Source organism: Bidens hawaiensis, unplaced genomic scaffold (genome assembly GCF_021521415.1).
Source record: "Bidens hawaiensis isolate Kalapana, Puna unplaced genomic scaffold, B.hawaiensis_p1.1 tig00052073_1, whole genome shotgun sequence".
Taxonomy (NCBI): Eukaryota; Viridiplantae; Streptophyta; class Magnoliopsida; order Asterales; family Asteraceae; genus Bidens; species Bidens hawaiensis.
The window spans coordinates 7,809-31,341 of NW_027499331.1; the positions used below are offsets into that span (position 1 = coordinate 7,809).

A 23,533-nucleotide genomic window follows, 5' to 3' on the forward strand; every position below is an offset into this window, starting at 1 on the left:
TGACTTTTGAGGTTACCTCTCACAAAAATGATGTAGGTTTAAATACTTAAGAGTGTAATGTTAGATTATATTTAGGTGTAACCTAAAGTGTAATGCTTGCCCCAAGGCCCAAACTTATGTATAACCTCAACCTAATCGACTTGATAGCTTCGAGCATTTTTCCTCCCAAACAGGATTATAACCCGAAATGGTTTAGGTCAAACCGGTTTAGATCAATGCTGACTAAATCGATCCGGATTATAACCCAAATTTGTTTGAACCCAATAGCCGATTTTTACACCTCTACTCATTACCTTACGACAAAAATGGTGACGGTGCGAATTTAAATCCTAGCTTGCTAGTGGCATGGTGATTACCTCCACTAAGGTTGTGTGCAATGGTTTAACTAGAGAAAACCACTTAAAACTTCACGTCAGCACCATGTAGGCAATGAGCTTTAACTAACACTTCCTGTAACAAGTGCGTTATGATTTTACTAGATATTAAAAAAAAGAAAAGAAGAAGAAGAAGAAGAAGAAGAAGAAGAAGAAGAAGAAAAAGAAAAGATGTGATTAATTGTTAGTGTAGATGGACCCTAACTTTTAACTTTTAAGCCATTTCACGTTAACCCGTTAATAGGAAGGGGAAATTTGGCTCCATCTTAAATGGCATGGTTTAACAAATTTTTGGCTGGTAATCTGGCCATTTCACGCCCAAGACGTGATTGCATAGCAGATGGTCTAATCGTAAGTACATGTTTGGTTTTACTGGCAAAGGTCAATTTGTCATAAGTATGAAGCGAGTTGGAAAGTAGCATCCGCATGTTCCATTAATAAAACCTAACGGAGACATAAATTTTGATTTCTCAATATCTACCAATACTATTAAAACAAATAAAATTTTTCACATGTCATTTAACCAGATCTTCTACATAGACTCCAAGTGTACAACTTTTCATTTTTACAAGTTCCACTTTATGAATGATAAAAGAAAAAATATGTTGTTGGTCGAAATCGAACTCATTACCTTTCTTTTAAAAATGTTTGTGGCTTACCAACTCAACTAGAATGAATTAATGGTTACTTTTTCTTTTTCTTAATTGGTAAAGATTCACAAGCTTCCATTTTGATTTCTAATACAAATACAAATTATTCTTACTATTCTATGTATTTTAGAAAATTATTTGTATCTTATGAATCCATAAGGTATGTTAGCATGCATATTATTATATTTAATTTTTTTGTTGTATTTTTTAACTACCCGTGTATCACGGGCTCTATCCTAGTAATTTTGTATTACAGATAATTTAAAAAGGTTATTTCTTTCGATATATATATATATATATATGTTTATTTTTCATTTTTATCAAGAATATATAACTTTTTCTTTATATACTTAACCTTACATTCATGTTATTTACTTACTTGATGTTCACTCCTTTTATCGACGAATCATAATATGTAATCTAACCGAAGAAACAACGATCGAGTTCAACCAAGACCGAACGGGTATTTTCGGCAGGGTGTAGTTAGTCGAGAGTCTTGAATTCAAGGCTGTTGTGTGTTAAGATGCACAAGTGTAAAGATGCAAGGAAAACAATCGTGTGATGATGGTTAGAAATGAGAGATAATTCCAGCCCAGAAAAGCGTCATCATCGCCTTCACAATGGTCTCTCCGTATATACAAGTGTGTAAAACACATGGAGGTAATATGAGATAAGAGAGAGTGAAGGTGGAATCCTTTATTGTTCGATGGAGTCCAATATTTACAGTCGAAGGTGTGAGGTATTGAGAAGAACCTGTTGGTTCACGTGTCGAAGGAATATTCGACACGTCCCTTCTGCAGCCGTCATAGTGGAGATCGTGGATGTCGTTTGTGCGGAGCCCAGCACCACTACTATTGTCTTCTCTGTGTAACCATTGTGGTGTCCCACATGTACCCGTTGTACACATGGCTTTTTCCTGTTGGTGCCTTTTTCCTGCACAAACTTGGTACAGGCAATGGTCTTAATCATACCTTCTCATCCGCGGCTTTTTTTTGGGGTGTGTTGCTTTCTAGGAATTTTCACTTCATAATGCTTGGCATATTTTGCGCTCAAATTTGATCTAGGACCATATTTCTTCACAAATATTTTTATTTGTACATTATGAATTTTTTGTTGAGGTATTTTTGCCCATGAGAAAGCCCAACAAATAATGCTCTACATGGGTTCTATTATTATTATTATTATTATTAATAAAAGGAAAAGAAAAAAAAAGGAATATATTTTTCTTTCTTCCGTATTGAAGATTGAAAGTGTTTTGTTTTGGTAGGCTTTGGGGCCCACATGCCCACTAATATGCTTTTTTGGGTTTAGATCTTTTAATCTATAGGGAACAAGAAAGCAAATATATATAAAAGGTTTTGTGAGGTTAGTTGGTGATTCATTCCAGCCGAAAATATACACAAGAAAGTTTCGTGAGTTATTTTGGAGGTCTTCATCTTCTGTCGACACAGTATATTACAAAGAGAGGATTTTTTTGGGTGCTCCGTTCTTTTGGTGTTTTAAGAAGATAAGAGACGTGTCAGAGATCGATTCATTCTCTCGTTGGTGATTCCTCTTATTCGTTTACTCTTTTATATTTGATCCATATACTTGATGTTAGTCTGTGCCAAGTATATGATGATTTGTGTATGCCTCTAGTTTTACCTAGAGAAGACTTTGTATTGCTCATTATTGGTGATAGTGGATTTGAAGCGGCTCTAATAGTCCCGTGGTTTTTACTCTCGCCTTGAGAGGTTTTCCACTCTAAAATTTTTGTCACTTTTACTTTTAAATTATACCATATTTGTTTGCATCCTCATTGGTTCATTCGGGTCGGGAAAAAGTTTAGCCAAACGAAGATTAATTCCGCAATTTTTGTTTACCGTTCGTGGCTAGGTGGTCTTTTTTCCCAACAGAGTGGTATCAGAGCTTCGGCTCTTGTTCTTGGGTTAATACTTGTTTGAACGATGGAAGCTAATACAAGTAGGATGGTGAATTTGAATGGTGCTAATTATCATGTTTGGAAAGGCAAGATGGAAGACCTTCTTTATGTGAAGGATTATTATTTGCCTATGTTCACTGCCGATAAACCTGAAAATAAAACAGTTGAAGAGTGGAATATTTTGCATAGAAAAGTTTGTGGGTATATTCGGTAATGGGTAGATGATAATGTTTTGAACCATATTAGCGGGGAGACTCATGCTCGTACTCTTTAGACCAAGCTTGAAGAGTTATATGCTCGGAAGACCAGGAACAATAAGTTGTTCTTGATTAAACAGTTGATAAACTTGAAATACCGTGATGGTACGCCTGTTACTGATCATTTGAATGCTTTTCAGGGTGTTATTAATCAGCTTGCAGGTATGGGTATAAAGTTTGAAGACGAGATACAAGGTTTATGGCTTCTTCGTACGTTACCGGATTCTTGGGAGACTTTTAGGACATCGTTGTCCAACTCCACAGCAAACGATATTATTACTTTGGAATTGGCTAATGGTAGTATTATAAATAAAGAGATGAGAAGAAAGTCACAAGGTTCCTCTTCACATTCAGATACCTTAGTTACCGAAAGTAGGGGGGAGAAGCCATAGTAGAGGTCCGAGTAATAGAGCAAAGCACCACAGTAAGTCCAAAGGGAAATTTGAAGAATTTGAGTGCTATCATTGTAGTAGAAAATGGCACACAATAAAATTTTGCAGACAATTGAAAAAGGAGAACAAGAAGGCTAATTACAACAATAAAAAGAACAACCACAAGAAAGACGACGGTGATGAAGGTACTTCTAAAACTAACACTGCCACCGAAGAATTTCATATTTGTTGTGATTATGATAGGGTGAACATAGCGCGTGATGATTCGAGTTGGGTTGTTGACAGTGGTGCCACTTGTCATGTGACATCACAAAGGGATTTTTATTCGTCTTATACTCCTGGTGATTTTGGGAATGTCAAGATGGGTAATACTGGGCTATCAAAGATCGTTGGTGTTGGGGATATTTGCTTGAAGTTTGATATCGGGATGGATTTGGTTTTACACAATGTAAAACATGTTCCGGATATTAGACTTAATTTGATCTCCGCAGGCACATTAGATGATGATGGTTTCCACAGTACTTTTGGTGGTGGAATTTGGAAACTCACTCGTGGTTCGTTAATCGTGGCAAGAGGTGAAAGAACTTCAAAGTTATACATGGCACATCCAAAGATTTCCAGAGACTCGGTTCATTCGTTGACGAGTTCTGATGTAACCAATATGTGGCATAAGAGACTTGCTCATATGAGTGAAAAAGGGATGTCTATATTATTGAAGAAAGATGCCTTGTCCGGTGTGAAAGATGTTCATTTGAAGAAGTGTTCTCATTGTATGAATGGTAAGCAAAAGAGAGTTTCTTTTCATAGTCATCCGCCTCATAGAAAAGAAAGTATACTTGACTTGGTGCATTCAGACGTATGTGGTCCTATGAAGACTAGAACACTTGGGGGCTGCTTATATTTTGTCACATTTATTGATGATCATTCGAGGAAGGTATGGGTTTATACTTTGAAGTCTAAAGATCAGGTCTTTGATGTGTTTAAGCAGTTTCATGCCTTAGTCGAGAGGCAAACTGGGAAGAAGCTCAAGTGTATTCGAACAAACAATGAAGGTGAATATATTGGTCTTTTCAATGCTTATTGTAGAGAGAAGGGTATTCAACACCAAAGGCCACCTCCAAAGACACCACAGTTGAATGGTTTAGCAGAACGAATGAATAGAACGTTGGTTGAGAGGTTTAAGTGTTTGCTCTCACATGCAGGGTTGCCAAATTCGTTTTGGGGTGAAGCTTTAAATACAGCGGTACATGTTATTAATCTTATTTCTTGTATTCCTTTGCATAATGATGTTCCAGACAGGGTTTGGAGTGGCAAAGCTGTTTCATATCATCATTTGCGGGTCTTTGGATGCAAAGCATTTGTGCATATTCCCAAAGATGAAAGATCAAAGCTTGATGTGAAGTCCAGACAGTGTATATTCCTTGGTTATGGGCAAGATGAGTTTGGATACAGGCTATATGATCCGGTTTCAAAGAAGCTTGTAAGAAGTCGTGATGTTGTGTTTGTGGAAGATCAGAGTTTGAAAGATATTGAGAAGACACAGGTAGTTCCTCAGTACACTGATGTGACACCCCACAAAAAAAAAGTTATTATCCGTACAAATTTAAATGATCTAAAATTTGAAAACATTCATGATAAACTTGATTATAAGTAATTAGGTTATCATATGCATTAAAAGTCCACAATTGAGTAGATGTCTTCTATCAGAATAGTGGAGGATTACCATGTCACACTTGTCTGTCCGAAACAAACAAACAATGGTGATAAAGCAATTCGAATTAGAAACACGAATCACTAGTCCATAAGGGACAGACTATAAAAGCACGTCTCGTTAAATTTTATCTTGGAGCGCCGTACGTATACGAGAATATTTATATGTGTTACACAAATATTAAGTATGTGTTAATTCGGTTTTATTTGTAAAAGCTTCTAAATAAAATAATGCCATATATATATATATATATAGGGGAGGGATATTTTGAGAACCATGGTGAGTTTTAAGAACTTAAGAACTCAATTCTATGCCACACATTTAATTAATTGGATTGAAATATGTGGTTGAGATTAAATCTGGCAAAAAAGTCAAAGTATGAGAGATAATAAAGACGTAAGTGGTTACACTAACTTTTATGTCCGTTACACATGTGTAAAAAGTCAACTCGGTGCGTAAAAAATTCTGTAATTTTTTTACGTATATGTAACCTACACATATTACGCATGTGTAAAAAAAATTTCGAAAAAAAAAATCGTTACACTGAGTACTTTCGAGTTCTTAAAACTCAAAGGGATTCTCATTTGAAATCTCACCTATATATATATATATATATATATATATATATATATATATATATATATATATAAGGTTAGTTTCATTTGAGAACTCAAAAAAGTTAAGAACTTTTAGGAACTCTTAAAAACCAAATATTTTTTTAACTTTTTTTGTATATTAACATTATTTGAGACTTGTTTTATTATATTTATAAAAAAAATTTTGATTACATATATAAATCACAAGTTACACATATGTAAAAAAATTTACATATGTGTAAAAAAACATACATATGCGTAAAAAACTAATTTTCATAATTGTAATCGTCGTCAATATAGATGTCAAAAGTGATAAAACTACACTTAAATTGCATTAACATACAAAATTTTTTTGTAAAAACGTTAATTATTAAGAGTTCTTTCAAGTTCTTAAATAATTTAAGAGTTCTCAAATGATATATATATATATATATATACACACACGTTATAGATCGATCTATAAAAAAACCCACCAAATATATATAAGAGTGTGCACGTGATTTGATCCCGAACCAAACGAACATCCGACACCGTTCTGTCTCCTCCCATCACCACCGCACAAAATCGATCTCTTCGGTTTTGTGCCCAGCCGAATGATTTTGTTCTATTTGTTGGTTTGGATGACGTAACAAAAGTTACATCGATCCCCATCATGCATCATCAGTATTTATTGCTCGTTTGCATGAACAAGCAAAATATAAATATAACCATGCACTATCCAAGAAAGTTTGAAAGCTAAGTCATTTTAACTTACATGCATCATGTCACCCATACATGATCACCACACCATCAATTATCAACTACTCCATCCATCATCATCTTTTGTTTTGCCCTGTCCCTCTCACTAACCTGAATCCCAAACCATTTCTTTTCATTCATTTTACTTCACAAATACACAATCAATCTATTCCACACCAAAATTATCCCCATGAGATCACAATTTAAAAAAAAAGGTAGACAAGATCTAACAAAGCCATACCTTATCCCTCCCTATCCTTTTGACTTCGGCCGATCACCATTCAACCTACTACTCATTTCTTTTCTTGGTTTATCTCACACTCCATCAACCATATCATTTATATTATATTATGCATGCACATGTCTCATGTCTTTCTATTAATACATACACTCAAGGTTGTAAAAGTCGTTAGGCGGTCCTAGGCGGTCGACTGGGGAGTCGCAACTACTCGGGAATAGTTGGGGATTACTCGGAAAATACCTACGGAGTACTCGGCCGAGGCGGGGAGTACTCGATCTAGGCGGGGAGTAATCGGGGAGTACTCGGCCGCCTACTCGGGAGTTTTACAACATTGCATACACTCCTTGATACAAGAACCAAACACACACACTTACTAATTTCATATCTTTCTAGCTCTCTCTCATGTTTTTGAGCTCCAAGGTCCGAAGTCCTTGCTCCCCTCAACCATCCACACAAATCGACACACACATGCATACACTTCATCAACTTACAAGATAACCTCAAATATAAGCAAGTATCTAGGAGTATTTGGTGGAGTCAGAAGCCACTAGGAAACCAAGATCATCATCTATTTCTCTTTTGTTCTACTCCTAGCATTTGTAAGGAAGACTCATCCTAATTTATTATTTTTATAAAAGATTAAACTTTGTTCAAGACCCTAATCACCCAAAAAGCTATGTTAGATCATAAACTTGTGTGTTTCGTACAGTAAAAATGTTACATAAACTTGTAAGAAAATGATTATTTAAACACTAAACATATATATAAAAGGCATGTAACATTATAAACGTGTAGACGAAGAATGCACGTTTATGAAAACGTGTAAATATAAACTTGTATGAAACTTGTATGAACTTGTATGACAACGTGTAAAAGATTATGAAATATGGTTAAAAATGTATGAGCTTGTAAAAGACGAAGAATGCACGTGTACGCGTCTTGAAATATATAGTAACGCATTTAAAAGAATGATTTTTATGAAAATGATCATTTAATGCCTACACATAATTATATAGTGTAATTATGTGTGGAGAAACCGAAAGCATATTTGAAAATATCTAAACTCCATAAAAATTATACATATATGCCTTTTCATGAAAAACATATCACCAATGAGTTGTTGAATCATGTTTAAGTTGACATGTTGTCCAAGCACATTTAACTAGTTGGGTGAAACGCGGTCATGAAACACTTATGTGTTGAAATTGAAACATTAGACTTAAATTATTATTGTACGTTATAGGGCACTCGTTGGTCGGGATTTGGGATTTTATATTATCTAGCGCATCTTTGAGAATCAGGTGAGTTTCACGGCCCCTTTTAATTAAATTGTTTTGAAACTTTGGGGGAGAATACATGGAGAAATACATGTTCGGAAACGAGTAGAAACGCAGTCTCATTTTGTTACATGGGTTGAATCAATAATGCGGTCAAAGTCCCATAGAATCTATAATCATTAACTATTGTAGACGTGGTCGATATGAATAGTACTATTTGGAAGTAACGCGCCCCACCCATGGTTAGTCGCACTAACTTAGATTGGAGGTCTAGCGGGTGATATTTGTCCATAGTTGTCTTCGATGTTTTTCGCATTAGAACATCAAGAGGGGCGATCATAGAAACTTTGTTAAGTCTTAATCATAGAGCTCATGGTAACTGTCCGAGAAATTGGTTGACTCGTTGTCCAAGAAACACATATTTTTAGATGTCATATAAATCTGTGAAACTCACCAACAATTTTTGTTGACGTTTTTATGTATGCATTCTCAGGTAATTGAAGCATCGGAAACACATATGGAGTCACATGCATGTAGAGGCATTCTAATGAAGTATCTATCGTAAAGTCTATAAACAGTGACTGTGATCCATGACGTCATCATGCCCCCACGTTTCCGCCGTAGGCAGGGGTGTGACAACTGATGATCTCATTGATTTGGATCCTATTCCTACTCAGCAATCTGAGCCACATCACGAAGATGATATTCAAAATGACGAACAACATGGTACCGATAATGTTGATAATCAAGAGCAGGCAGAGTTGGATGAGGATATTCATCCCGAGTTACCAGTAGATATGCCTGCATTTGTCCCACTTAGACGGTCTACCAGAGACCGTCAACCTTCTACTCATTATTCGACTGGTGAGTACGTCTTACTCACTGATGGGGGAGAGCCCGAGTATTATAAAGAGGCCATGGAAAAGATAAGCATAAAAGAGAGTGGGTTGAAACCATGCAAGATGAGATGGATTCCTTGTATGAGAATAATACCTTTGAGTTGGTGAAGTTGCCTAAGGGCAAAAGAGCTTTGAAGAACAAGTGGGTCTACAAGCTGAAGACTGAAAAGCATACCTTGAGGCCTTGGTACAAGGCAAGATTGGTGGTCAAAGGGTTCAGTCAAACAAAGGGTATTGATTTTGATGAGATTTTTTCTCCGATCGTGAAGATGAGTTCCATTCGGGTGATTCTTGGTTTAGCTGCTAGTCTTGATCTTGAGGTTGAGCAAATGGATGTCAAGACAGCATTCCTTGATGGTGATTTGGATAAAGAAATCTATATGGAGCAACCTGAAGGTTTTCAGGTTAAGGGTAAAGAAGATTATGTTTGTAAACTTCAGAAAAGTCTTTATGGGTTGAAGCAAGCACCGAGACAGTGGTACAAGAAGTTTGAGTCGGTTTTGGGGAAGCAAGGCTACCGAAAGACTGCGTCTGATCACTGTGTTTTCTTTAAGAGGTTTGGTGATGATGATTTCATCATTTTATTGCTTTATGTTAATGATATGTTGATTGTTGGCAAGAATGTAGAAAGAATTGTTCAGCTGAAGAAAGAGTTAAGCAAGTCATTTTCAATGAAAGACTTGGGGCCAGCTAAGAATATTCTTAGCATTCAGATTACTAGAGATAGAGCTTCAAAGAAGTTACATATGTCAAAAGAGCAATACATTGAAAAGGTGCTTAGCAGATTCAAGATGTCTAAAGTTAATGTGGTTAGTACACCTCTTACTCCCAACTTTAAGTTAACTGAAAAAGATTGTCCTAGTTCTGAGAAAGAGATTGAAGAGATGGATGGTGTTCCATATGCATCAGCGGTTGGAAGCTTGATGTATGCAATGGTGTGTACATGGTCTGATATTGCCCATGCAGTTGGTTTTGTTAGTCGGTTCTTGTCAAATATGGGTAAGAAGCATTGGGAAGCAGTTAAGTGGATACTTAGATATTTACGAGGTACTTCCAAATTGGGTATAACATTTGGAAATGGCGAACCGATGCTTGTTGGTTATACGGATTCTGATATGGCAGGAAATAAGGACAACATGAAATCCACTTCTAGATATTTTAGGTTATTTGTAGGGGGCTGTGTCATGGCAGTCAAGACTGCAAATGTGTGTTGCTTTGTCTACTACCGAGGCAGAGTATATGGCGGCAGCAACAGAAGCATGCAAAGAATTGTTGTGGTTGAAAAGATTTATGCAAGAGCTTGGCTTTATGCAACAGCAATACGTGGTTCTTTGTGATAATCAAAGTGCTATTCACCTTGCTAAAAATTTTATGTATCATAGAAGAACAAAACATATTGATGTGAGGTATCATTGGATTAGAGATGGTATTGAAGACAAGTTGTTTGAACTGGATAAAGTTCACACCGATGATAATTGTTCCAATATGTTGACCAGAGCTTTGGCAAGGGAGAAACTGAAGATATGCTGCTCACTCGCCGGGATGGTGAGTTCTTTCTCATAGACAAAAAGAGGGAGATTTGTTGGGGTGTTTTTACCCATGAGAAAGCCCAACAAATAATGCTCTACATGGGTTCTATTATTATTATTAATAGAAGGAAAAGAAAAAAAAAAGAATATATTTTTCTTTCTTCCGTATTGAAGATTGAAAGTGTTTTGTTTTGGTGGGCTTTGGGGCCCACATGCCCACTAATATGTTTTTTTTGGTTTGGATCTTTTAATCCGTAAGGAACAAGAAAGCAAATATATATAAAAGGTTTTGTGAGGTTAGTTGGTGGTTTATTCCAGCCAACAATATACACAAGAAAGTTTCGTGAGTTATTTTGGAGGTCTTCATCTTCTGTCGACACAGTATATTACGAAGAGAAGATTTTTTTGGGTGCTCCGTTCTTTTGGTGTTTTAAGAAGATAAGAGACATGCCAGAGATCGATTCATTCTCTCGTTGGTGATTCCTCTTATTCGTTTACTCTTTTATATTTGATCCATATACTTGATGTTAGTTTGTGCCAAGTATATGATGATTTGTGTATGCCTCTAGTTTTAACTAGAGAAGACTTTGTATTGCTCAGGGTGATAGTGGATTTGAAGCGGCTCTAGTATTCCCGTGGTTTTTACTCTCGCTTTGAGAGGTTTTCCACTCTAAAATTTTTGTGTCACTTTTACTTTTAAATTATACCCTATTTGTTTGCATCCTCATTGGTTCATTCGGATAGGGAAAAAGTTTAGCCAAATGAATATTAATTCCGCAATTTTTGTTTACCGTTCGTGGCTAGATGGTCGTTTTTCCCAACATTCTTTAGACATTTTGCTTCCTCTACATGTAGTCACCCAAAAACGATGCAAAAATGTTAAACGATCTACATCAATGTATAAGGACAGGAGGGGTAGTCCCCCTTGAACCCACAACCACCCATATCACTAACTAATTAGCATGTGCCACTTTACTTTAACCCAATTAATCTTTCAAGTTAAATGTGATTTTCGATGGAACCTTCCCATATGTAATCTAAAAGAAGTCTTTCGAAAAGAAAAAAGTAATCTAGAATGATACATGTATGTAACGAGCCGATCATGTCTCTTTGTTTGATCTACTTATATGGACTTAGGACGATATATATGGATCTACATGTGTAATTGGTCAATCGTGTATGCTTGTTTGACATACTATGTGTAATTGAGAAAAATGCATTTGAATACATATATGTAATTGGTCAAGCATGTATGCTTCAGTAAAGATTAGAGATACTTTGTTGCTGTTCTTCCTTTTGCTTTTAAAAAAAGTCAGGAAAAGCCCTATCTCTTATAGAAGTGATTTTATTTAAAGTTGTAAAATTCGCTAGGCGGACCCTACGTGGTTGACTGGGGTGTTGGGTGTACTCAGACTACCCGGGGAGTACTCGGAGAGTACTCGGACATGGTAAACATGATGAAAATTAATTTTTGGATATTATATACATGTCAAATATCATTATTTTACTGATATTTATAACAAAATATGCAAATATCAATATAAATAAAAGAAATACACAATAAATTATTCGAAGAATTACTTATCATTAATTAAAAAATGATATTTGTTCTTTAATATTATTGAAATAAGAATTACATTTAGTTTTTTAAGTCAAAATCGGCTCAAATCCATCGACTAAATGTGATTCTGACTGAGGTTGACCATTTTTGATCGATTCTTAGTAACTAGGCGAAGTTAAAGAAACTCCTCTCGGCGACGTACCTTGTAACGAGTACTCGGTCTTGTAAACTTACTTTTACAACATTGATTTTATTATACAGTCAATTATATATATATATATATATTAATGACCATTTGGATCACTGATGAAACAATGTCCTACTCAATCATCTCTATTTCACCATCAAGAGGAAATCCACTGTATGTGAGAAGACCCATTGCCTAATTTTGAACCCCCTATTTTTTTTGTCATAGGTAGGACTTGAACCAAATTTGAAACCCCCTATAATGTTAGCAAGGGTTTAGTAAATCCATTAAGTTTTGTAGTCAAGAAGTTAATTATTTAACAACAAATAGTCGTGCTCAACAGAAGAAGCGGATGACCATTAACTCAGAATGCAATCGTCAACAAGTGAGTTTCTAGCCATTTTCTCTTTAACATCGTCGGGGCTTTGTGCATACTCATAAGTGTCAATTTGTTCTACGTGTGTTGCTTTTAAGTTGTGAAGTTATGCTATATGTTAGTGTGTAAACATATATTTAATTATATATGCAAGTATGTATGATATGAAATGTGTATAGTTTACAAGTGTGTTTGGACTACGAGTCCCACATGTGCAATGGTGAGTTAAGTTGGCAAATCCCTTTAACTACCTTGTAAGTTGGGATGACAAATCCCTCTAACTTTCGTGGGATGTAGATGATGTGTGACATAAGTATTAGGGAGGCCTAAGCCTTCTACATACTTTTGTGAAGAGATCGAGTGACGAAAGTACTAGGGAGGACTAAACCTCTGCGTGCTTTCGTGTATAAGTTGTGTGTGACATAACTACTAGGGAAGACTAAGCCTCTGTGCGCTTTCATTTATAAGATATGTTACGTGAGTGCTAGAGAGGACTAAGCCTCTACGTGCTTTCGTGTACAAGTTGTGTGACGTAAGTACAAGGGACGACTAAGCCTTCTACATGCTTTCTTGTAGTGTGACGTAAGTATAAGAGAGGAAAATTCTTCCACGTACTTATGGTGTAGATGTGATGTTAACTTGATTTGTATCAGTGTATGACATGATGTAGAAGTTGTGATATATATATATATATATGTGTGTGTGTGTGTGCGGTAAAGAAGAAGCATGAGTCAAGTTAACCAAGTCGAGTCATAAACTAGAACTCATTCAGCATAGTTGACTTTTAGTCCGCACAAAGGTTGTTGATTAAAGAAAGTGAAACAACCCGGATTACACGGAGGGCTATCCACATAGTGTTTACATCCAAAGTGTTGGTTTAAAAGAAAGCTTTATGTAAACGTAGGTTTATTCTGCAAAAGTTTTAGTAAAATCTGATAATTAAGCAGTGTTCATGTATAAATTCAACTAAACGTAAGGTGCTCGGATTCGGGGTCTTCAAAAAAACTTTTCCGTGAAGAACTCTAGCAATGAAAGTTAAAAAAATTTGAACATGACACACAATATATATAGTGTTTACACAACGAAGATATGTTCAATTTGAATTTTTATGGGTACTACTTGTATGGAAGATACACAATAATATATGTTTATTTTTACATAAAGTAAATTTGATGAACATACAAACGTAATTAAGTTCAAACCTTTAGTCTAAATTTTAGTACATTATTAAAAATTTAAAAATTGTGAGAGTGAATGTGGTGATGACACTTAGGTAATGTTTGGTATGCAGGAATGACAGTGGAATGAAATAATTCATTGTATGAGAATGAAAAAAATGGTGTTTGGTTGCTCAATATAATGGAATCACTCATTACATATAGAATCCCATTCCATTAAGGGGGTGTTTGGGATTGCTTATTTTCCCCAACTTATAACTTATTAACTTTTTGAAAAGGAATAAAGTGTTTGGGATTGCTTTTAATGTGAGAGGGAAAAGTTAATAAGTTACACTTTTGTAAATTATTAACTTAATGAAAAGTTATAAGGAGGTAAAATAAGGAATCCCAAACACTCCCTAAATCCATTCCTTCCCACCCCTTTCTTCTTCTTCATTTTTTTTTTCATTTCATTCCTCTTTCATCATACTTTCTCCGCACCACCCTAATAACAACCACCACCACCACTACGATCACCACCACCAGACCGCCACCGTCATCGCCGCCACCACCACCACCGTCACCACCTCCACTGACTGCCACCATTGCTGCCGCCACCACCACCACCGTCGTCACCGTAACCACCACAACCATTGTCAATGTAACCAACAAAACCATTGTCACTGTCGTTGCTTAATCACCACCCCACCACCATTGTCGCTGCCTGACCACCACCACTTGACCGCCACCACACTACCATTGCCATCATCACCTGATCGCCAATGCTACCACTGACTACCACCACCGTTTGACCACCGCCACCCCCCACCACCACCACCATCGCCACCGCAATCACCACCGCTGCTGCCTGATCGCCTCCACCACCACTATCAACACCATTGTCGTCGCCGGAGCTACCACCTCCGTCGCCATTTCATTTTTTTTTAGTACAAAAAATTATTTTGAGATAGGAGCATTTTTATTATTTCTAGTTCATTCCTATATTTTTTTGTGGATTCCAAACAACATAAAGTAATAATTCATTTCCATAGGTTAACCAAACAAGACAAATGAATAGTAATGATCTATTTCATTCCTTTGTCCATTCCATTCAATTCCTTCTCCCAGTTCATTCCCCCTTCATTTCATTACCTCCAACCACACATACCCTTAAAGAATAAATAGTATTATGATTAATCCTTTCATTTAAGTTCTAGCAAAATAATTGTCATACCCCAACCTAAGATGGAAATGTCGGGGCGTGATCCGATTGCTCACAGCTCAAAGATACTATCATAATATAAAAGTGACAATATCTAATTAATTATTTTATTTCAATTATACACACAATATTCAAATACAACAAACAATTTAAATATATAAATATAAGCTCAAATAAAGATTAACTTGATTATATCCTAAGGTCTTGTCTACATGTCCAAACTTCAATCTTCAATACAAGCAACCTGCATATGCATAGAAAATGGAGTTTTGTCAACATAAAGTTGAGTGAGAATATCATCAATTTTGACACAACAATATAAATAAGCATAACGTGATAAGTGCGGTAAATATAATCAAACCATAAACAAGTATGTAGATCATTGTCAAGCGAATCGGGCGTTGGTCAATAGTAGGAGCACCCACTATACGAATGAATGAATAGTAATCCCAATATACGAATGAATGAATGGTAACTCAAGTAAGCAAGTAGCACGTATGTTTTGATTAAGTCACTCACAACTACACGTATGCATTTGTGTGAGTATGTATATATATATGGTATGAAATACGGATAGATACGCATATGTCCCAAAACGATTGGAAAAGTTATAAAATAGGGGAATGATAAACTCACCTGATCAAATAAGCCAAACGGGAATGAATACGACAAGAAAGTGTAAATCACTCTCTTCGGGAATTACCAAGAATCATAATTAAATAATATAATATTAAGAGTGAATTATAACTGATATAATACGTATAATGAACTTAGGATTTCGATGTGGATTGAGTTACAATTATGATTGGTACGTAATGGATTGAACAATTGATTTCTACGGATTATTGTTATTCCAAAAACAAGATTATTAGTTACCATTTAACTGTAAGAATCATTGTTTATCGTATAATTGAATTCACAATTAATTAGTATAAATAAATATGAGTTGAGATAAACTATAATGATAAACGTTTAAATATATAATTATTATAAAATTTATATTTTAGAATCTTTAACGAAATCCGATGGTAAAAAAAATTAACACGTCTAACATGTTTAATACGTATATTATAGTTTTGTTTAAAACGAATAATACCTATATATATATATATATATATATATATATATATATATATATATATATATATATATATATATGAGCAAATTTATAAAGACGTTTGAGAAACCTCAATAGTGGTGTCGGGTTTTAACAAGATAAATGTTGGTTTAGTAACGAGACTAATTGACACGAAACGTTTAACTTTATGATGTCGGATAAATAAAATATTGTTTATTTAATATTTAATATTAATTATAATATATTATAAACAATTAAAACAAGTTAAAACAATAAGAAATAAAAATAACCAAAAAAATCAGCTGGCCGAGACTCAAACCCGCACCAGTGGCCGGCTTAAGAAGTTAACACACACATCAGCCATACGCGCTGGTGTGTCAGTTGCTTATGGAATGACATTAATATTATTTATACAATACTGATTAAAAAACCAAATTGAATAAGAGCCCTAATTCTTAAATCACTCAGTCTGTTAATGTTTGTTTAAATTGATTTAGGCTTTATGTCTATTGATGATAGACGAGCAAGATGCATGTTTCAATTACCTAGAACGATGATGAAACCAAAGGAAACGATAACCCTTCACGGCGGCAAGAACAGAACTCGATCAGAGGGGTTACGGCCAATCTTAATGCAATTAAGGTTAGGGGTTTAAGTCACTGGGTTATAGAGGAGGTGCAGACACGGACAATTGAATTATTATGAATCCTAAGTTATATAATCGATCTTAGGTCAAGTTGGTTTAGCTAATGAATCAATACGCGTTATATCTGATCTTTTTTTTTCTTTTTTTGATCTTGTTTCTTAATTAGTTGAGTCTGTTAGGCCGCTAATGGTAATAATAATCACAAACATGATTTGATTCCTATTTTAGATCGATAATTATGGCTCAAGCAACCAAACGGGTCACGGTTATGGGTAAACGGGTCTTGGACATGGGTTACGGGTCAAGGACCAAAGAGTAATAAAAGGAATATGTAGAACTTTCAGTTTAGTCCATAGGAATTTGAGGTGAACACAATAAAGGATTTAAGTTTATTTTTTTGGGTTAAAAGTGTACATTTTCCAAAGTTAAATATATATTAAATAAATATAATAAACAAATATAAATTGTATAAAAATTTCTCGATAAACAAGATACTTTTCAGTGTTAAAATTTCTCGAACCTAAAACGGGTCGGGTAACATGTATAAATCAGTACGTGGAAAAACCGAGTTGTTACAATAATTACAATAGATTTATATCAAACACAAACAAATTATAACAATAACTAAATATGACAAGCCATATAAAAACAGATAGTAATCAAAAGCCCAAAGTCTCAAACGGTGTTCTAAAACAAGTATTTATGTGACATCTTCTCTACATAGATTATTCAATCTTGTCATATATTCAAATAACTAATTTACAAATTTTTCTAAGACCGTTAAGGATCTTAAAGGTGTAATAAAGTTATTTTTCTTTATAAAATAAGAGAATCGTAAATCTTAATTATTTGCAATAAAAACTTGAAAGAAAATATTAACTTCACATTTTTTAAGCGTAAATGTTAGGACTAGTAATATGTGTGTGTGAAAAAATAATGTGTTCTTAATTAATGTCTAAACCTCATTACCTAATTCATTTAAACCCATTTTTATTAAAGAATTTTTGCACAACTCAATTCACAAGCCAATAAGCTAGCCCATCAATAAGAAAAACCCTTTTAATTTAAGCCCCAAATTTTATTTTATTATCTTTTTCATTAGGCATAAAAATCTTTGATCGATTCTTAAGGACGGCCATACCGCCCATTCCCTTGACAACTAGATCTTCAGTTGTATATTATTGTAGGTAAGTCTTTTATATATTTGGTTGGAAAGTTATAAGTAAACTACGGGAGACTTCAAAGTGAGTAAACAATGGGGAGACTTGTAAGGTGGGAGACTAATGATTATTGCATTGCATGTATGTAATGTCAAAATGAGAAGACTAATTCAGCTTTCATCATGCACACCTTCCATTTAATTAACTTATGATAAGGCTGACCATGCCAACATATATTGCCTTCACAGGTTGAAATCCACAAAACGAGTGTGGTAAATCATTCCAAACTTTACAAAATCTTCCAAGTTAGAGTCCTAAAAACCTTATTGGAAAATTAAAAAATTATAGGGGATGATCCTATGGTTTTAACTTTTGAAACTCAAAAGATGTTATGATGAGTGTGTTTATTTAGACATTTTATTTTAACTTAGAACCATTTAATGTGTGGTTTTATACAAATCTTTCAATTGTTGTGTCAAAGTAATGCTTAATCCCTTTAGTTAGAAGAACTTTTAATGGTAATCATTCTAATTCCTCTCATTTTTTTGATCAAACATGTTATCATTTGATTAAGATGAAATATAGTTCATTTAAAATAGTGTTTACATCGATACAAAAGCTAAACGGACAAAAAGCTACACCACTAGCCCCCTTTTGACAGCAAAACTAAGTCGTTTAAAAATAAAATTCATAAAGCTTTAGGTCATAACATTACTATTCATGACCCATTAAACACGACTAAATAGCTCTATAGCCTTGAATGCTAGGAAACCAAAAGTCTAATGACTTAAGATTTCAATTCCATTGAATATTAGTAATCCAAACGCCGGTTAGAGTTATAATTAGAACATTTTACTTCTGATGAACATCAGTTTAAAAAATATAAAAGAAGATTTTTATAAGAGGGGGAAAAGTTTTGAAAAATTAATTTTTGAGAAAGAAGTTTACTTAATTTGTCTTTGCTAGATCTATCCTAGACCACTATTAATTAATTATTTTTAATCATAAACATTAATATAAATGTATTTAAAAATCAAATAACATCCATTGATACATCTACTGACGTAAAAATATAAAATTAACTTAAAAAACATAAAACTGAAACAAATGAACTTTCACTTTTATAAATTAAAACTTATTTAGATGCTAATATTTTATTCTAGAGTTATAGAAAGGATGTTAATAGTTTAAAAAGAAAAGGAAAGAAATCTTATTTATTTTAGTGACATTTAAATTTCAATTAGCATCAATCGGGCTTTTTTATACCAAATACAAAAGAAACCTAAAAGTAAAAATGTAAAATGTCCGTCCTTCTTTAGTGTAAGAGCATTCTCATTCAACTCCTTCTATTATGTGAGGGGTGTTTTTATAATTTAGAGAGTGATTTAGGGTGTTGTGAGTGAAGAGTTTTTATATTTTAGAAAAAATAGTGATTTTTCTGTATATTTGAAAAGTTACTGCTCATCCCCTATAGTTTTTTAATATATTTTGAAAGTGGTTGTGAGTGAAGGAAAGAGAAAAGGTAATGATAAAAGGTATAAAAAGTATTATTTAATTAAATGAAGAAAGAAAATAAAATGAGTTTTAGTGTAATTTTTTATTTGGAGATAGGGGGTATGATGAGAATGCTTTAACTACCCTAAATATACAACTTCGTACTTGGGCTTAATGTCAGGCAATTTCGTAAGGTTGGGCTTAATTTATGTATTTTGGTGGGTTTCGGATTATTATTTAAGCATCATATTTTCTATTGTGGATTTGTGGTTGACGGACATGTATAGAATGAAAATCCATTTAAATTGATAAAATTCGTGAAAACCCTATGTAACATCAATTTTTACACATGTAATATATGTTGTTACATTTATTACAAAACATCGGAAAAAAAATTTTGTTTCATAATTTTTTTAACTTTTTAACATATCTTTTAGGAGAGAGAAAATGTAAGTTTACTTTTACATTTTTTATCAGCTTTAATTGTGTAACATAAAATTCAAACTTTAATTAAAATCATATGGTTGAGAATAAGTTTCTAAAGTTTTCATAACTCAATTGAGTTTTTATTTTATTCTAGTTCGTTGGTTGATAACGACTCACATTACAAGTCTCAGACTCCAATTATAAAATTTGTGTCTTGTATCTGCTCTCATTACTCATCATGTTTACATGTTTACCGTTTATAATGTTATGTGGTTGAACATGACTCTTTAGGATGCTTATTGTCGCCAAGCCGATCTTAAACTCGTCAAAAATTAAACTTCAAAATATAATTTATTCAACTACACTTCTGGCGATTGTTTAATTTTAAAAATCAAGTTTTCAGTACATAGTTGTTACATTTTTTAAGACTAGAATTTATAAACATATTTTTCAAATACAAGCAGAGCCGACCTTGGGCCCAAATAATTATTGGACCCAAAGTAAAATCTACTAAAATAATTATATATATATTATCCTTAATCCAAACTTATAATTATTAGGCTCACTACGTTTAGATTTATATGTTTATTGTTATAACGTTAATCGTCGCATAAAAAATTAGTATATAATTCATTACTCATTAGGCGTAAGGGTCTTTTCTTTCAGCTTGGCCAAGGCATTGAAATCCTCAGGACCGGCCATGAATACAAGCAAACGAGTTTGGTTATCTGGTAATCGAATGGTATGACATAATACCAGCACGTCCTAAAACCTGATACTTATAAAAATGATCTCGTATGTTGGATTGTGGTCTCACATCCAAATACCCGTCCACTAAACGGTTTTAGATCTTTTAGGTTTTTGGTTTTCCGATCGGATCCGACTTCATATGTGATAAACGGTGTGGATGGGTTTGAGTCACATGTTAGATTCATGCGTGGCCTATGTTTCAGCCTCCCGATTACTACTTGTTTGGATTCCTCCAGAGTTTGCATTTGGGTCCACCAGTTGCATTTCACTTTACTCCATGTAAACTGTTGCTTCTACCCTCGTATGGACCACACAAGTTTTTGCCAAGTGAATGCACACAACCAGGGGCACTTTTGTAATTCAATTTGATAAAGGATAACGGTTTAAACTATATTCGTGTGGCCAAAAATGACACAATATTGCACATCTCCATTTACTCATCTTATTTTGTTCCTATTTTTTATAAACATCATCAAATTGATGTCATTAAGGTTATTTTGAACCTATAGATTGTCAAACTCATGGTGGTTCTAAGCTACCAAGTTGTTCAGCTTCCAAACACTAATCTCCATATATGTTCGTCATCAAAACGCCACAACCGCCACCCTGGAGGCAGTTTCGTTCGGTGTGGGATCGCTGAGCCGTCAGGACAACCAGCACCAATGGGACAAAAGACAAAGTACAATGACGGGGTGTTCGAAAAGGTGTTTATGAGCTTGTTTGCTATAAAAATGGAAAAGTTTTCGGGGAAACCGGATGAAGAACCCGAGGGTAAGAAAAAGGGATTGCTAGATTATGATTATGATAGTTTTGTTGATGTTTCGAGACGAGTAATGCAAGGAAGAAACCGCATACAACAACAAGAAGTAGTGAGGGAGGTTCTCTTATCCATGCTTCCTCCTGGTGCCCCGGAACAAGTCAGTTTTTAATATAGTTTTGCTAAACGTATCCTGTCCCCTATTAATTATTTTTTTAACCGAACGTACCCCTATTAAATCCTTATTTTATTTATCTACGTTTACCCACTAGGAGAAGATTTAGTATACAAAGATGTACGTTTAGCCAGCCTCTTTTAACATTATACACGTGTAACACGTGTCGCATCCTTAATAGTATCCCGTTTATTGCAGTTTAAGAAATTGTTTCCACCTACAAAATGGGCAGCAGAGTTTAATGCAGCCTTAACAGTCCCATTTTTCCATTGGTTAGTTGGTCCATCTGAGGTAGTTTAAGATGTCTCATCCCAATTTTACATATTTATTTGGTATACATACCTATAAAATTAACTTCTAAACATTACTACATGTTTCTTCGTCGCGTTTATAGGTTATAGAAGTAGAAGTAAACGGGGTAAAGCAAATGAGCGGAGTTCGTATCAAGAAATGCAGGTAAGTTGAGTCGATTCGTGTTTTTAACTAAAAAAAATCACTAGAAAGAAACGGGTCAGACGGGGCAAAAGTCATTTGCTGAGATAATATAACCTTTGTAATCGTATTTGATAAACCTGTTCGGTTTTTGTGTATAGGTACTTGGAGAACAGCGGATGCATAGGAATGTGTGTGAATATGTGTAAAATTCCTACTCAGGACTTCTTCACCAACGAGTTCGGTCTTCCCTTGACTATGATTCCAAGTATCTTTCTTCTCTAAAATGCAAAAATAGATAATACAAAAGCTTTGGCATTTGTAAATGTTTCTTAATTAAAAGAAAATCATAAAAACTAATAACCTTTTTACTTGTGTTACACCTACATTACCATGTTGAAAAAAATCACTCATTCAGCTATGGCATACATGACTTAAGATTCGCGTATCAGACTTCTTCTCATTAGTAATGACTTAAACTAGCGTGATACTAACACCATGTCAAGTGTAAATTTGTGTGTTATTATTCCGGTATACATTTGTGTATGCATGTATTATTGTTGCAGTTTAATAAAAATATTTTTGGTTTAGGCTAGTAAAAATAGATACTTGACTAAGTTGTTCTGAAATAACAAGCTAGGGATGTCATACTAAGAAAAATAGCTACTTTCATGATTTTCTCTTTTTTTAATCACAAATTCGAAACCACATTCTTATGTTCGTACAGATTTTGAAGACATGAGTTGTGACATGGTATACGGCCAACCTCCACCGCCATTTGAGGAGGATCCGGTGGCTAAACAACCGTGCTTTGCTGATATTTGTAAGTTCAGTCGCCATAGGTTGAAATAATCTACCGCATTGTGGTTTTATTTGCTCTTATTTATGTTTGTTTATGTACACATGTACAGGTTCTGTAGCAAATCCCAACTCCACCATCTGCCCCAAACTACAAGTCTGATACAGTCCTAATGTATATCACACAAATTATACAGTTTCTTGATTTTCGGGTATGGCTCCATTTTTGAATTGTAGCTGCAATTCTTGAAGGTGAACTGAAATAAACATATACGTTATGGTAGATGTATAGTATAACTGTAAACACGACAATCATGTTTATAACACGTCGAACGTTTTATATGCAAAGGCTGGATCTATATTTGATCCATCCGTATAGGCTGCGACAATGTCTTCGATGATCTTTGAGACCGACGGGTGAACTTTGTTAAAACCCGATCATTTCTAGCAATTTACCCTTTTCTTTCAATTTAATAATTTTGATTTAGTGTGTCAATTAATTAATATGCATCCTCCCTTACTGATCACCACCCGATCTAAATACTTGAAAGGTCAAACTAAGGTTGTGTTTGGTATCTTACCAAAATCTACTATCTACTATACTATTATAAAACAATAACTATTTCCAAAAATAACACAAATTCTCATAATTCCTTGCTAATAAAATAATTCAAAATTAAATTAAATTACATTAAGCTTAATTGCATTCAACATATTCAAATCTACTAT

General features: G+C 34.3%; 1 protein-coding gene across 1 annotated transcript; it reads left to right on the plus strand.

The window, feature by feature from the left end:
• Positions 1-21,112: 21,112 nt before the first annotated feature.
• Positions 21,113-23,095, plus strand: LOC143599361 (beta-carotene isomerase D27, chloroplastic-like). The gene is made up of 6 exons (XM_077077337.1): positions 21,113-21,559; positions 21,773-21,865; positions 21,969-22,030; positions 22,168-22,274; positions 22,734-22,829; positions 22,918-23,095. Exons 1-6 carry the CDS (start codon positions 21,164-21,166, stop codon positions 22,965-22,967), a joined length of 804 nt encoding a protein of 267 aa, XP_076933452.1. The 5' UTR covers positions 21,113-21,163; the 3' UTR covers positions 22,968-23,095.
• The last annotated feature ends 438 nt before the right edge of the window (positions 23,096-23,533 follow it).